At 41.8% G+C, this 16,483-nt stretch overlaps 3 protein-coding genes across 4 annotated transcripts in view; 2 read left to right on the forward strand and 1 right to left on the reverse strand.

The window, feature by feature from the left end:
* The window catches only part of LOC109537708 (discoidin domain-containing receptor tyrosine kinase B), a 126,086-nt gene extending 125,227 nt beyond the window's left edge, over positions 1–859 (forward strand). The window contains exon 20 of the mRNA XM_019904564.2: positions 6–859. Coding sequence (XP_019760123.1) covers positions 6–155 — 150 coding nt within the window. The 3' untranslated portion in view covers positions 156–859. The remainder of the gene's footprint in view (positions 1–5) is intronic.
* A 2,523-nt stretch (positions 860–3,382) lies between these two features.
* LOC109537660 (serine/threonine-protein kinase pelle) lies at positions 3,383–5,561 on the forward strand. The gene is made up of 6 exons (XM_019904469.2): positions 3,383–3,706; positions 3,760–4,191; positions 4,250–4,408; positions 4,459–4,578; positions 4,721–4,837; positions 4,976–5,561. The coding sequence occupies exons 1-6, from the start codon at positions 3,484–3,486 to the stop codon at positions 5,362–5,364; spliced, it is 1,440 nt and encodes a 479-aa protein (XP_019760028.2). The 5' UTR covers positions 3,383–3,483; the 3' UTR covers positions 5,365–5,561.
* On the reverse strand, positions 5,516–16,403 carry LOC109537662 (autophagy-related protein 13 homolog). 2 transcript variants are annotated; one of them, XM_019904472.2, is made up of 5 exons: positions 15,969–16,403; positions 15,233–15,521; positions 14,923–15,172; positions 8,902–9,208; positions 5,516–6,542 (listed from the first exon to the last, which is right to left on the reverse strand). In XM_019904472.2, exons 1-5 carry the CDS (start codon positions 16,128–16,130, stop codon positions 6,330–6,332), a joined length of 1,221 nt encoding a protein of 406 aa, XP_019760031.2. In that variant the 5' UTR covers positions 16,131–16,403; the 3' UTR covers positions 5,516–6,329. The 2 variants fall into 2 exon arrangements, with proteins under 2 accessions (XP_019760031.2, XP_019760030.2); XM_019904471.2 differs by having other exon boundaries at positions 8,893–9,208.
* Positions 16,404–16,483: the final 80 nt, after the last annotated feature.

Below are 16,483 nucleotides of genomic sequence, written 5' to 3' on the forward strand. Positions count from 1 at the left end.
TTTAGGTGATGCTCAACAAGCCCCAACATTGCCCGTCTGGGATCTACGAGCTAATGTGCAGCTGTTGGTGCCGGGACGACACCGATCGGCCCACCTTCAAGGCGATCCACTCATTCCTGAAGAGGATCAACAAAGAATACGTTCCCATTGAGTAGAGTAGCGCACAATTCCCATTGTTGAAGCATCCGAAGCTTTCCTGGCTTCAAACAGCGCTTTGATAGTTCCCTTCTGTTAGAGCTGACTGTCGTTCATTAATCTTGGTGCTTCCATTGTTCTACATTCCTCCCTTATCATCATCACCTGACAATCATCATATTTATCATGCTGTATATGTTAAGATATCTAAAGAGTCTATATTATATGGAAACGTTGATTCTTTCAATTTAGAAAACCCGACTAATCTTAGTATAAATATGTACATACTATGTAAGTACTTTGTCTTGCTCATGTGGTGTCCCTGTTTGCACCCGATAAACGACTTTTAAGTGTAAATATCACGCTCAGTGTAAATATTCTCAATGTAAATTAGATGGACCAACGAAAACCCATTGATCATATGGCGAAAGAAATTCTATTAAAGTGTGGAATCGATCTAATATAGTTCTATTTTAATGACCTAGAAGGTAGTGGACAAGTGCGTCCCGCCGACTTATTGAAAGACTCTTTCAACCTGTTGCTGTCGATGACTGTTTGGATTGTTACGTAAAGTTAGTTTATCAATACCTACATAGATGGTAAGAGTTTTTTACTTGCAATCGTGCTTGGTCGAAGCTCTCTATAAGGAAACAAAGACTTACCCTGCTTATTATCTTTTTAAATGTACAAGATCTGTTTATAAATAAACTAGAGATTAAAAGTATTAACTGTGTTTTTTTGGGTTTTTTGCATGAGAATGTGGCAATTAAGTTCATGGGCGACTGAAAATGTTGCTCTCAATAAAAAAAGTCAAAAATTCCTCACGCATTTCCAAATTTCTTAAACTATGTTTATGGTTTTTTTAAGTAGCGCCAATTTTTCGCTGTATTGGCTAATTGACTCTCCGATTGTTGCATTAGAAGTTTCATGGTTTTTCACTATTTCCTTACTAAAGATGCCATAACTGAAATGTCTGATACTGAAATTTCGCTTTTTGTGTGAAAACTGGCTACATTTTTTCAACCGCGATCTTTGAGTCCCGATATTCAGAAAGCATACTTATTGAATCGGGTTTCCAATTATCTTTCCAATGATAGCAAAACTGCTCTCGAGTTCAAACGGTTGAGAAACATCGGGAAAGGCGGCGTTCTGATTGAGTCGATTTTGCATTTAAAAATTGAACCGCGAAAAACTAACACGTTTCATAAAATGTCGTTTTCTAAGAAAACTGTCAATATTTCCCAAGCCATTTTTCGCCTACTAAAAGCTCCAATTGTGCTCCATCCAGTGGTGTAAAAATGAGAGCTCCAACTCAATCTGGTCCTGAGAAATTAGCGAAAAAACGACAGAAAACATGACATTTCTTCCTACCTTGCCATTTTTTACCACGTTTTTTTATTATTTGGTCATATTTCTATGAGAAAAGCAGAAAAGAAATTGTAGCTTAAAAAGTGAAAAAAAATTGTCATTTTTTAAACTAGTAACAATTTTTTACTCCATGTCAGGCCACGCTTTATTGTGTCTCGCAGCAGTCCTTTGTGACAGGTACCTTATAAAATTTCAGATAAATTTGCTTTAGAACCTTTATCTTTATATACATACTTTAGAATCTTTATATACATACATACATTCACCTTTATATACAGAGTGACTCACTACCTTATAAACACAGAGCAGGGGCGTGTAGAGGACCTCAAAACCAGTCGAGTTTCCATTCATGTCTTTTTTTCTCAGGCCCATGGTTAACGAGATACAGGGTGTTAAAGTTTCAAACAAATGTTGGTATTTTCTCTTTAACTCCTAGTTTATGAGGCATTTTGCTCAATTTTTTTACGTAGGCCAATGTTTAGAGCCTTTACCTGTAGGCAAGGCGACTGGTTGTGAAAATCTGCAGGGTGTTCTTTCTTCTACAGGCATGCGCTCTTTGAACTTTTTTGTGGTGCGCCACTGACTTCGTCCGAACAAATTTTTGAGTTTGTTGTTCAATTTAAGAATTATCTGATCCCTTGCAGTTTTTACGTATCTGTCTTCGTTTTCGAGTTATTTGCACAAATATAAGTACATATAGGGTTCCTGGGTGCTTTTCCATGAATTTTCTTATAATTTTTTGGCGTCCTTTTGCTCACATTTTATTTGTGAAAGAAATTGATTTTATGATAAATTGAAATATTCGTTACATTTTTGTGTATTTTTATTTGTATTACCTTAAATAAACCTCAATTATTGTAAATTAAAGTAAACAAAAAATTTTAAGTTAACTCGTCAGCCATCCCTATTTTAACTTTAACTTGCATTTGAAGCTTTCACAGAAAAATGTGAACAAAAGGACACACAAAAATTTATAAGAAAATGCATAGAAATTCACTCAGAAACCCTACATAGTCTTATATTTGTGCAAATGACTCGAACACGAAAACGGATACGAAAAAACTGCAAAAGATCAGAAAATTCTTAAATTGAACAACAAATGCAAAAATGTGTTCGGTCGAAGTCAGCCGCGCAAAACAAAAAAATTCGGGGGCTGCAAAAGGGGGTATGCCTCTAGAAAATAGAAGACCCTGTAGATTTTCACAAGCAGTTGCCTTACCTACAGGTAAAAAGTTTTACTGGCTTAATTAGCCTACGTTAAAAATTTGAGCAAAATATCTCATAAACTGTAGGAGTTAAAGAGAAAATACCAACATTTTTTTGAAACTTTAACGCCCTGTATAGCGTAAACCATGAGCCTGAGAAAAAAAACTTAAATGTAAACTCGATTTGTTTTGAGGTCCTCTACACGCTCCTGCTTTGTTTCCATAAAGTTGTGAATCGCACTGTATATCTCGGAACCTAAATAGGTGAAAATAAAAGAAACATCATGTTTAAGTTACGAAAGTTATCATCAACGTACGGGATAAGCTTCTAAAAATTTTAGCTTAAATATGCACGAACTTACCAATGTTTTCTCCTTTCCAGAACTTTTCTTGAGTAACTTTCGGGCGCACTGATCAGGGGTGCTTGCAATGGAACCCACTGTATAACAATTATAAAAATTAACTGAAAAATTGCGATAAGCGATTTTGTCCTTTAGGAAATAGCTGTCAACTGAGCTGACAATTTGACATTAAAAAGCCTTTCTACCACACACTGTATATACGATTTAACTGACATAACTGACATTCCCCCGACCTCAACCGAAACTGACCAACCAGATCACGGTTTTCTCTCTTTCAATGCCCCATCCTTTTCCAGCGCATGGTATTCCCAAATCACAGTGGTTTGTTTTGATTTGATTGTCTTAACGTGGCCTTAACCTCATTTCGCTTGCTTGAATGGGTTTTTCCCGTGCCTCAACATTGAGTAATAAAAATGAGCAGCCCGAAGCCCCCCATGTATATTTATCACCTGCCCTATGAGGAACGCAGGAAATTGTGCCAGCTGCTGGACCAAGGGAGCAAGTGGGAGCAGTTGGGTAAACACATGAACTTTGACGACTTGACCATTGCAGGGCTGAAAACGGAGGTTTTTCGGCGACAGTCACCCGCAAATGAGCTGCTGACTATGTGGGGCCAGCTGAACCACACAGTTTTAGGTGAGCGAAGCATTTAAAACGAAGTTCAGCCCGTTTTACCATGTTGTTTGTAGAGCTGTTCATTTTACTGAACCGCATCAGCCTCTACCCAGGCATGGCCCTTTTAAGGGCCTTTGTTGACGACAAGTACCATGTGCTGATCAAGGAGGACAACATGCCGGAAAGGGCGGCTAAATTGCAGATCCGGGACCCCAAAGTCCCCACCGCCAACTTCAACAAGAGCGCAGCTAAGACACTAAGCAAACGACCCAATATTGATCAAACCACTGACAATAACGTGACCAAGAACGGACACTTGGTGGCCAACAACAGCAGCCCCAATGCCCCCGTGGTCCAGAGGGATTCCTCTAAAGTGTTATCGGCTTGTGTGGCGTCCAGCGCTGGGGCTACTCCCCATATTCCCTATCCCGAGCTGGAAATTGCCACAGAGAACTGGAATGCGCACCATATTCTTGGCCAGGGAGGATTTGGAATCGTGTTTAAAGGTCTTTGGTTTTGAAGTTGTTTAAAGGTTGAGCCCCAAAAATCCAATATGACTTGTAGGCACGTGGAAATGGACGCAAGTGGCAATAAAACGACTGGAAACGAAAGAGCAGAGTCGGAAGGACTTTAGCGAGCTGATCAGGCAATCGGTAACTGAGCTGCATTGTCTGAACGCCTACAGACACGACAACATTCTGCCCTTGTACGGATACAGCATTGGTAGGTGGAGGCTGATCAGTTGCGGTTAATGCTTGTGATTTGGTGCTTAGGAGGCCCCCATCCCTGCTTGATATACCAGTACATGCCAGGAGGGTCTTTGGACAGTCGAATCCGCACCAGGGACCACTCTAAAGTGCTCAGTTGGCCTACAAGGCTCAAAATCGCCACTGGTAAGCCGATGTGAGAGTTGATTTAAGCCCGGGAACGGAAAGACTCCGCAATTGAAAGGTTTCAGTCAGACAATGCTTACGTCATTTTCTCCTAGCATTAGTTTTCGCTGTTTTAACTGCTGTGTATCGTAACTTTTTTCAGGTACAGCCAGAGGTTTACAGTTCCTCCACACGACGCTCCATGGAAACAAGCCCCTAATCCATGGGGACATCAAGAGCGCCAATATCTTGTTGGATCTCATGGACCAGCCAAGGATTGGTAAGCTTGATTTTATGGCAATTTTCTAGCTTAGTTGACTGTTGGTTCGGCAAACACCAAGTTGCTCACATTGTAGATTATGCCTTAAGGAGCACATTTTCTTAATTGTGTTTTCCGGTCACTTTTCCGCTGGTGTAGGCGACTTCGGATTGGCGCGCGAAGGCCCTGAAAGACATTACACTCACATCCAAGTGACCAAAGTCCAGGGCACTTTGCCCTATTTGCCTGAGGAGTTTCTGCGCTCGAAACAGTTTAGCACCAAAATCGACACCTACAGCTTCGGGGTGGTGCTGTTCGAGCTGGCTACTGCGCGGTCGCCTGCTGGCGACAACAAGCGCCTGCTGAAGGACCAAGTGGTGAACCATCCGCAGGAAAACCTCCTGCAGCTGAAGGACGCGAAAGCAGAAGGCGGCGAGTTCATTTTTGCAGAGTTGGTTCGCATTGGGAAAACTTGCGTGCAGAAGCGCGCCAAAGACCGCCCGGAAATGGTCAGCGTGCTGCTGTTGTTGGACAAAGTGGCTGTCTAAGTGCCATTTGTTTTGCTGACGAGCGATTTTGGTGAGTCAAACCCACGCAAAGGGGAGACAGTGATTTGCAGCTCCAAAAACCCAGTTCAAAGCTTGGGTCGGATAATCGAGTACTTTTCCAGTCGGGGATAAAACGAGACTCAAACACCACTTAAAAGATACTTTTTTAATGTAAATAAAATACAATTTGGCAATAACTGTTTGAATCAATTTTCTCGCATTTTCCTAGACAAAGTACAACTGACGCGTAAACTCTCAACTAAACAAGTTTGGTTTGAAGCCACAATAATAATAATATTAATAAAATAGAACCACATCATTTACAATATGCGAAACCGGTTACGTATTGAGCAATTATTGCAAGCGAACAAAGCGTTGCAAGGTACCAGACAAAGGGACAATCGCCGGAACAATAAACTTTAACAGCACTTTAACGCAGTTAAACTTTGAATAAATTCAATAACCTGAGCACAGAGTGCCGCAGGACACCCTGTGCACTTTCCGTGTACAAATTGACAGTAAAATATTCGCTTCCAGCATCAGCACGCGGCATAGACTAACTACCCCTGACCTCACTTGGCACTCTCATTCAAGCGCACTCACTCAAAGCCATTCACTCTCCGCAAAAGTGAGTCAGGCCGCAACTTTCCCTAGAAATATATGTACAAAATTAAATTAGTAAGTTCTTGTCTCCCTTATTCAGTCTTCAGCTACGGGGGTTGCCTTGTACAACCTCCCGGCCCTACCAAAACCAACATCGGGCTTGATATGCATCAATAGAAACCGCAAACATTCAAAGCGCTCTAATATAGAGGCTCGCATCGACTGGACCCCCACTCAAAAACATCGCTTACACCGGACCAATCACACATCGGGGCATATTTTTCAAATGCATATATACGAAACACAGAGAAAATAAATAAATATCGGCGCAACCACTCCGGGGTGGCTCTTTCAAGGCGGGTTCAATTGTTGTTCGGCGAACTTTGACAAAGCGTTTGCACGATGCTGTCGAACTCATTGAGGTCGCTCTCAAACGTTTCCAGTTGCTTTTGGAGGTCGGTCGCCTCAATGGGCGGCAGCTCTTTAAACGTCTCCAATAAGGGCGCCTGTTGCCACTCTTTGAAGAACTTCGTTAGCTCGGATTTTTCACCTGATGGCTTAGCAAATGGCGTTCTCTGCAACAACAAAATCTTGTTAGTTTAGTTTGATTTTGTTTGCAAAAAAAGCAAAGCAAGCTTTTGCAACAACAATAGGCTCAAGAATACCACCCCCATTTCCATCCAGTTGGCTGGAGTCTTTCGCGTTCTAACCAGTGTCGTGTCCGAAGGCTCGGCACTACTTCGACATCCAACGCAGTTCAATGTATTTGTTGTGCCGAGCCCTTCGGGCACGACACTGTTTTCAATGGGAAAAGTGAACATTTCACTCAGTCTTTACTGGACTAAGTTGAATATCGGTGTTGTGCCGAGTCCTTCGGGCACAACACTGGTTTAGACCCAAAAAAAAGCATTCTAAACTAGAATTATTCTAAAATCCCATTCTAAACTTAAAATCTTCACTTTTCGCATCAAAGTTAGTGTCCAAGGGCTCGGCACAACAAATACATAGAAATGTGTTGGTTATCGAAGTTTGAGCACGACACTCTTTTCAATGCAAAAAAGTGAACATTTCACTAGTTTAGAATGTTATTTGCCTAAACCAGTGTCGTGTCCGGAGGGCTCAGCACAACAAATACATTGGACTGAGTTGATGGTCGATGTTATGCCGAGTCCTTCGGGCCCAACACTGGTTTAGATGCAAAAGCATTCTTAACTAGTGAAATGTTCACTTTTCGCACTGAAATAAGTGTGGTGCCCGAAGGGCTCGGCACAACAAATACATTGTACTGAGTTGAATTTCGATGTTGCGCCGAGCCCTTCGAGCACAACACTGGTCTAGACGCAAAAAAATCATTCTAAACTAGTTAATTTTTCACATTTCGCGTTGAAATCAGTGTCGTGCCCTAAGAGCTCGGCGCAACAAATACATAAAAATGTGTTGGTTGTCCAAGTTGTGCCGAGCCCTTCGGGTACGGCATTGGTTTGGACGCAAAAACTACTCTGGGCTCGTTAAATGTTCACTTTTCCCATTGAAATCAGTAGACCCTTCGGCCTCGGCACAACAAATATATAAAAATGTGTGGCTTGTCGAAGTTATGCCGAACCCTTCGGGCACGACACTGCTTTGGACGCAAAAACGACTCTAAATTCGTCAAATGTTCACTTTTCGCATTGAACTCAGTGTCGTGCCCGAAGAGTTCGGCACAACAAATACATAGGAGTGTGTTGGTTGTCGAAATTGTGCCGAGCCCTTCGGGAACGACACTAATTTCAATGCGAAAAGTGAACATTTGATGAATTTACAGGCTTTTTGGCGTCCAAACTCGTCTTGTCCAAAGGGCGCGGCACAACATCGACATCCAACTCAGTCCAATGTATTTGATGTGCCGAGCCCTTCGGGCACGACACTTATTTAAATGCAAAAAGTGAACATTTGACGAATTTTGAATCTTTTTTGCGTCCAAGCCAGTGTCGTGCCCGAAGGGCTCAACACACCTTCGACAACCAACACATTTCAATGTATTTATTGTGCCGGGCGCTGCGGACACGACACTGATTTCAATGAGAAAAGTGAAGATTTCACTAGTTCAGAATGATTTTTCGCGTCTAAACCAGTGTTGTGCTCGAACGGATCGGCACAACATCAACATCCAAGTCAGTCCAATGTATTTGTTGTGCCGAGCCCTTCAGGAAGGGCGCTAATTTCAATGCGAAAACTGAAGATTTCATTAGTTTAGAATGTTTTTTGCGTTTAAACCAGTGTTGTGTCCGAAAGAGTCGGCACAACATCAAGATTCAACTGAGTCCAATGTACTTGTGCCGAGACCTTCGGGCACGACACTGTTTTCAATGCAAAAAAGTTGACATTTGACGAATTTTAGAGTATTTTTGCGTCCAAACCAGTATCGTGCACAACATCGACAACCAATACGAAAATGATGAACTATTTTTCTTTTATTACCTACGTTGCCAACCAGCTAAGTATGTCACATTTCCATGACGAGCTGTTGTTGCAATCCCCTCATGTGATTGGTTGTTATTCAAACTAAATTTAAACTGACCCTGAACTTGTTTATAACAATTGATGTTACGTATCTTGTGAATGTATTTTTAGTGAGGGCGCCTGTGTTATCGCTAAAATAAACTAACAAAAAAAACGGGCCATGGACCGCAGCAGCCAAAAACGGGTTATTTGGGTTATTTTTAAATGAAGTAGTTACTAGCAAAAGGAAATCGCCTAAAACTGGTGTGTTTCGGGTTTTTAAATTGTCGATTCCGAAATATGTCTTCCTGACGTGTTGCAAGCACCAGTGGCTATGCATCTTCAGGCATGTTAAATCCCCAAACTCACGAGTTTCAAACTAAGTTACTGTTGGAACAGCATTAGCATGCACAAGAAGCAAAAGTCAGCCAAAAGGAAAATTACCAAGTCTACCATGATAAAGTCGTCGCCTGTTGACACCATGGAGGCTTCGGGCTGCGCTGCCACGTTTCCGTTCTTTTCGCCCTTTTGCTGTGCTGTGGCCTCCTTTAGTTCCTTGGTGCCGTTGAGGCGCTCATTTGAGGGCGACGTGGCCAAACTTTGAGACTCACTCTCGATCGGCTGCTCGTTGAGCGAAATCCGATCGGCAAAAAACGTGCTAAACGGCAGCTCGAGCTGCGGATCTTCAAAGAAGATCTTCTTCCTCTCGGCAAACGCGCCAATTTTCATCGTTTCGGATAGCGACGATGTGCAGTCATCCCTGAAACAAACGACAAACATTTCAAACGAGTTCCTTGTTCCTGTTTACTCGATTCCCAAGCCCAACAATCGACCTTCGCAATGTTGACTTCACTTCTCGCTCAACCTTCCTCGAGGTGAATCAACACTGGCCCCGAAATAGAATGCAAACACCAGCTTTGATAGCGGTTTTTTTCTTCGGGTTGACGCAAGTTTATCTGAAGCCAAAGCGCAGTTTGGCGAAAATAATTCACTTCTTAAAATTGATTATTAAATGATTGGGCAACAATTACCGCATTACACTGTCTAATCATCCTAGGCGAAAAACAATGAACACTCGCACGTAATAATAATAACAATTATAAATTCCCGATAGCACGGCGCCAGAGATAATAACTAACCGTCAATAACCGGTTTCCATCATCAGATCATCAGAAAAACTGCCAAGGTTTTTCCAATAGTGCATAGCTGCTGCTACAAAGATAAGGTTTTCGTAAACTTTAAGTAAATTTGGAGCTTTCACATTCACACAACAATCAACAATTCCTTATGCAATTCTTTCAGATCGATCAAATTGCCCGCATTCCGATTGCATTCGTTTTCCTGCCCAACCGCGAAGGCCGTGCTAGCAGACTTTGACCGAATCTGGAATTTCACCGCTATTTTTAGCTTCGTAATCAACAGCTCGATTGTTTATTGTTCGGCGACAATTAACACAATTATTGTTGCGGGAATCATCGCCTGTTGCCAATTGACTGTTTTAAGCAATTAGGCTGCATGCTCTACTAAGTCGCTTTTTATTTCACTATTCATTCCAGGGCAGGAATTTAATTTTGAATCACTCCTCGTATATGGGTTCTGTGGGAGAGGGACAGCGGCAATCGTCCTGTCAGTCTCACTTCCCTTCAGGGCGACGAAAACACCCGAACTCATTCGGCGTGATTACCACAGTCCAGTTGTGCTACGAGGGGCATTTAATCAAAGGATTTGATAATTGCCCAGTCGGATAGAAAGTAGAAATACGCATTTATCAAAGTATAATGCGTGTTAAAACGCTCAAGCCTGATAAGACAGTCACAAATTGAAGAAACACAGTCATTGGTGGAAAGTAAAATATCGCAATCGACATCCTGTTGAGCAAAGACCGGCACATGAATGGCAATTAGGTGTCAGAGGCGGGAGAAGAAAACCCATGAAACAATGAAAGGAGAAGCAAATGAAGCCGTTCATCCGCTGGAGGCCTTGGAAAGCCGATTACGTGGTTGCAATATACTGAAGAATCCACCAGTATCTCTTATTAGGATGCTTGAGCAACACAATATTGTTACAATAAGCCTAAACAATCCTGAAGATTATCAAGTCAATGACCCGAACAAACAACCTTTGGTTGCGATCGCAAACATGTTTTCAAATAGCCAACACTCGACTTTCGAGCATTTGCTTACAATTATCATTCTTGATCACCCAGTTAGAAGGCATAATTAATGAAATTTACCGTTTGACAAGTCATCCAACTTGCGCGATTTTCATTTTTCTCTTGAAACTGCGGGATTATTCAAGCATGCATGCGGTAACCAGCCAGTTTTTCCCCCATCGGACGAACTCAAATGACCTTTCTGAATGCGTATGTTAAGCAGCTGCAAGAGTCCGATGAATAAAATGAATCAGACAAGCGCATTCCACCGATTTAAGGCGTTTTTTTCGGTGAATAAAAGCTGACTTGCGAAAATTCCCCAGGATCATAGAAGGCGAAAAGGACAGCTGCATCGTCGGCAGCCAATCACAAGGCTCCACGACTCTCGTTTTTTTTTCAACCAAGGCCACTTTGCTTGGCGGGAAACTAGGGGCGTATTGAATTCCGGTTTATTAATACAATCTAGTTGCAGTAGGCGGTGTTAAATTCAAGTTTTGGCACCAACAAGGCGGCGAATTTTTTTAAATAATGCCGCACGGCGCGAAACAACTGCGCGAAATGTTGGCGGTTGGCCTAAAAAATTCGACTTTTTTTGAGTCAAAATTAGTTTTTTTTGCGTTGCCAAGGGCCAACGCCTACTGAGAGAATTAGGGCAGCAAAACTTACCGAAACAAGTACCGCATCCTTGTCCCAACCATCGTGGCCCGCTTGAAAGTAATGATAAAGCCGGCGCAAAAATGACAAACACTTTAAATAGCTGAGCGGGAGCGAAATTGCTGACCGTATGCCAATGCCGATCGAAACTGAGCGCACTTTACGAAACTCACCCGCTCGAACCTTCGGCGCTGACTGAACGCTGATTAGTGAATGCAAACGACGGTAGACTTTGCTCTTCGACCGTTTCAACTGGAAAAAGCATTGGACGATGCGGGATTGAGAGTTTTCGATTACTCCCGCTAAACATCCAAGAAAGATGTCCTTTTATCTCTTTAGAGGTTGGAGATTTTTCAAAAACCCTTTTAAGCACAGACAGTTTGCCAGACACTCTACCGAAAAGCTATAGATAATTTTTTCGAAATTTGTAACTGGTTTCGAGTTATTAGCTGTTGAACTTCGGCGCTTCTCTAAAACCTATTGTCTTATAACTTTTTAAATGTTGAACTTTCTGAAGAAGTCCACATAGAAAAAACGTCCTAATGATTCTTCTAATAGTTTCAACCGTTTGCGAGATATGAGCGGAAATGCTCCAAAATTCATCAAATTTTGCCTCTATCGCTTTATAGGTTAGAAATTGGGCTTCAACCCTCAGGGGAAAATATAGCTTTCATTCCGACCTATCGAAACGGTTATTATGCTTTTTCATATATTTTTCCTCGATTCCGAGACAAAGCACTTAACCTGCGATACCCGCGCAAAATTTACATTTTTGCTTCTAACTTTTTAAAGATTCGGAATTTCTGATAAAACCTCAACATAAAAAACAGCTCTCGAGACGCTCTATCAAAAATGTCTAACAAACCTTCCGATGGTTTCAACCATTTGCCAGATATAAGCAAAATGTCCAAAATTCCATCAACTTTTGCCTCTGTAGCTTTATAGGTTAGAAAGTTGACCTCAACCCTGAAAAAAGCCTAAAACGAAAAATTAAGCGATGGAGACGACCTATCAAAAAGTCCTAATGCTCATTCCGATAGTTTCAAGGGTTAACGAGATTAAGTAAAAATGCCCAAAAATTATCAACTTTATAGGTTAGAAATCCGACATCTAATTCAGGGACAAAATATAGCTGTCGAACCGCACTATCAAAACGGCTCTCATGCATTTTTAGATATTTTTGTCCGTATCCGAGAAATTAGCACTTAAACGCGACTAACGCATAAAATTATCATTTTTGCTTCTACCTTTTTGAGGGTTGGAAATTTCGGATAAAGCCTAAATAGAAAAAGGCAGCTCTCGAAGCGTTTTATCAAAAAACTACTAATTTCTTCTAGTTTCGACCGTTTGGGAGATACAAGCGGAAATGCTCAACAATACATCCAGTTTTGCCTCTATCGCTTTATAGGTTAGAAATACAGCTTCAACCCTCGACGAAAATTATAGTTTTTGAAACGCCCTATTGAAACCGTTCTTAAGCTTTTCAATATATTTTCGCCCGATTCCCCGCGATATGAAACTTTAACCGCGACACCCGCGCAAAATACGTATATTTTTGCTTTCAACTTTTTAAATGTTGGGAATTTCGGATTAAAAAAATGTCCAAAATGTCATTAACTTTCGCCTCTGAGCTTTATAGGTTAGAAATAGGGCCTGAACCCTCGACGAAAAATATAATTTTCAAAACGCTCTATCGAAACCGTTCTCATGCTATTTCCATATATTTTGCCCGTATCCGCAAAATTAGCGCTTAAACGCAACTACCGCGCAAAAGTGGCATTGTTGCTTCTATCTTTTTAAGGGTTGGAAATTTGGGTAAAGCCTAAATAGAAAAAGGAAGCTCTCGAAGCGTTTAATCAAAAGGCTCTTAATGATTCTTCTAATAGTTTTGACCGTTTGCGAGATATAAGCGAAAATGCTCAAAAATTCATCAAATTTTGCCTCTGTCGCTTTATAGGTTAGAAATAGGGCTTCGACCTTCAGGAAAAAAAAATAGTTTTCGAAACGCCCTATCAAAACCTTTCTCATACTTTCCCAGATATTTTCGCTTGATTCCGAGGCTTAAAGTGTGACATCCGCCCAAAATTACCATTGTTGCTTCTAACTTTTTAAAGGTTGGGAATTTCGGATAAAGCCTAAATATAAAAAAACTACTCTCGAGACGCCCTATCAAAGCGGTTAATGATCACTGATACTTTTAACTGTTTACGAGATATAAACGAAAATGCCCAAAATTTATCAATTTTTGCCTCTATCACTATAGGTTAGAAATGCGACATCGATTTTCAGGGGGAAAAATATAGCTTTCGAACGGCACTATCAAAACGGTTCTCATGCTTTTTTAGATATTTTGCCCGTATCCGCGAAATTAGCGCTCGACCGCGACTACCGAACAAAATTGGCATTTTTGCTTCTAACTTTTTAAAGGTTGGGAATTTCGGATAAAGCCTAAATAGATAAAAAAAAACAGCGCTCGAGCCGCTCTATCAAAAAGGTCCTAACGGTTCGTCTGATGGTTTCAACTGTTTGTGAGATATGAGCGAAAATGTCCTAAAATCATCAACTTTTGCCTCTATCACTTCATATGTTAGAAATTTAACCTCAAACCGCAAGGGAAAATTTTAAATAGCTTTTTAAGCCCCCTATCGAAGTGGTTTTCATGCCTGAATAATTTCGAGCGTATTCGAGTTATAACACTTTCAAACTCCCGGAGTTCAAAACGCAGGGCAAAGCGTTACCTACTAACTAAATTTCAAATTTTCTTTTGCCTCTTCGATGAATACATTTCCAGCCTTCCAAACCAATAAATCATTCATTATTCATTCATTGCGTAAATGATCAATATTAAAAGGCGCCGACTTGTCGTTAAAAATAGGACGTGTTTAACCGAAACTGACTGGCAGATAGTGAATCAACATGTTATCGAATTCATGTTGAAAACATCTTCACATTCAGCGCAACCATTCGACAAGGTTGAAGCAATTTCACGGTGAATTCCTGCAAGTTACTCGGCCAAGCAGGATTCAGATACACACATAGCGAATGGCAGCGGTTTCCTCAACAATTATTGAGGGCCGCCGTTAACAAATCGCTGGAATGCAATAAACGTTTCTCTTCATTCGAGCGCATCGCATTGAATTCCGATGCTCAGGCTAACGACATCTAACACCATAATCTATCGGGGCCTGCAATTATGATTAATTGCCGTCCGAGAATTTCCTTGTCGTTATTCTCTATATGGCAGTGTGAGCGTTCGTACCGTCAGGAAGTCCCACAGGGGGTTTTCGAGCCGATTGCAACAGAAAAAAATGAGTCTTATGCTACGTGATCGAATGCACAAAAGCCAGCGGACAACCTTGCGGAAAACAAGCGCGTGCTCTGCGCGCGCTCTACATGCCTTGAAATTCGAACCCGGGCTCCTTGCTCTGCATACAGAAACAGACGCATTTGCCCTGTTCCATATTGTTGAAAAGCCTATCCGCATCTATATTTAGCCAGATGGGGTTTTGCAACCATCGGCAACCAGGTAAGGTCGTTCGTTGGTACCGCGCAACTATTTAAACTGGTTTTTTTATCCATTAGAAAGTCTAGCCTAGACGCAAATGCCACGTTCTTTGCACAGTCTGTGGGTTGGCTATTCACATATCAATGAGAGAAACTGCACTCACCCTTGCTGGTACCGCTTGCTGCGGGGGCTTAGATTGGTGTTGAAGTGGTCGCTTTTTAGCATAAGCGAGTCGTTCCTGCTGGTCTGCGTAGGCGAAATTGTCATTTTGGTGCGATAGGCGCAGGAGAACTGCAACGTGCCCAAAGCGGTGCATATCTGGCCGACTCGGATCTGTTTGAAGCCATCGCCCAGCGAATGAAGCTGGGGTTCTTCCATGTACACTCTGTACATCATTACATAGGAGTCCGGGCCTAGAATAGAAGGGTTTACTGACTAGAATTCATGAAAGTAGGGAAATTCACAGTTCGTACCTTGGCGTCGCGACAATTTGTAGGCCGGAGTGACTCTGGTTACGCTTACCAGAGACTTGAGAAGAATCCCCATGCGATTGTAGATGTTTTGGCCGTTGGTCGTAACTGGATCGCACTGTTCGTTGAGGAATCGAATGCACCAACTTTCCAACACCATGCTGTCGCCCTCTGCTGTTCGCAGCGAAATTTCAATACAAAACGGCATTTTTCTGGATATTAGCAGTTCACTGTTTAGGACTTTTTTGGCCTCGATCACCACATCGGGCAGATCGTTGATGTTCAGGTTGAACTGCAATGAAAAATTATATTTCATAACGTAGCTTTAGAAGCTACAGCTTATAGTTGAAAATTCAAAGCTTTTGTGAATACTTGAATAGGAAAGCTGCCCGGTTTTAACCCTGAAAGTCTAGGCCAATATGGCAAAAGAAGAAAGTGCATTCCATTACATTGAACCAAAAGAGTCCATTATTGAGTCTTATTTAGCAATGAACACTACAGAAAACTCGACTATTTTGCAATACACACACCATGATAGATTTGCTACGCAATGTGGGTGTTGGAAAGCAGCCTTTCCCCTACACCAAACTGTTTTACTGTGTGATATAAAAAAAGGGCTGCATGCTCAACTGCCCCAGTTTCCCTGAAGATCTTTCAAGGAGTTGCAAACTCGCCCAGTTTAGAAAAGGGAGGCCGATGTCCCCAACCCTCGCGAGGTTCCCGAAAGTGGGCCACTTACCCAATCTGGTCCATTGAGGTGGGATTTGCAAGGCGTTGACACTTTCTCGCCTAAACGGCTTTGCACGATCACTTCGGTAGCTTTGAGGGACAGAAATTTCGTGAACTTGTCCAGCTCCTTTCTGTCGGTTTTCGAAAGTCTCATTTTGAAGTCCCTTCGCATTTGGAACCGTTTGAAGGAGCCCTAACTTGACACTGACACTCGAACACCCACTAATACACTGGTCGGTCCTACGGGGACCTAATAAAGCCGGCGTGGAGTTTCCCGATTACTTTGCACTTAAACAAAAGTGAATTTCCAAAGAAAAATGCACAAAAGCTTAATTGTTGCTAACAATTGGTAAACGATGATACACGATGATAATAAACTGACAACGAGATTGTCTAAAACCCTGGCGGATAAAATGCATATTATATCTGTATTATATGGAAGCTGACGTGACCCAGCCGGAACATTTGCATTCAGCTCAGACACATTTGCGGGCGTCATCGCAATTGACCGCACTAATTATGGGG

This window comes from Dendroctonus ponderosae, unplaced genomic scaffold (assembly GCF_020466585.1).
Source record: "Dendroctonus ponderosae isolate FM_Combo_2020 unplaced genomic scaffold, Dpon_F_20191213v2 Dpon_F_20191213_9, whole genome shotgun sequence".
Taxonomy (NCBI): domain Eukaryota; kingdom Metazoa; phylum Arthropoda; class Insecta; order Coleoptera; family Curculionidae; genus Dendroctonus; species Dendroctonus ponderosae.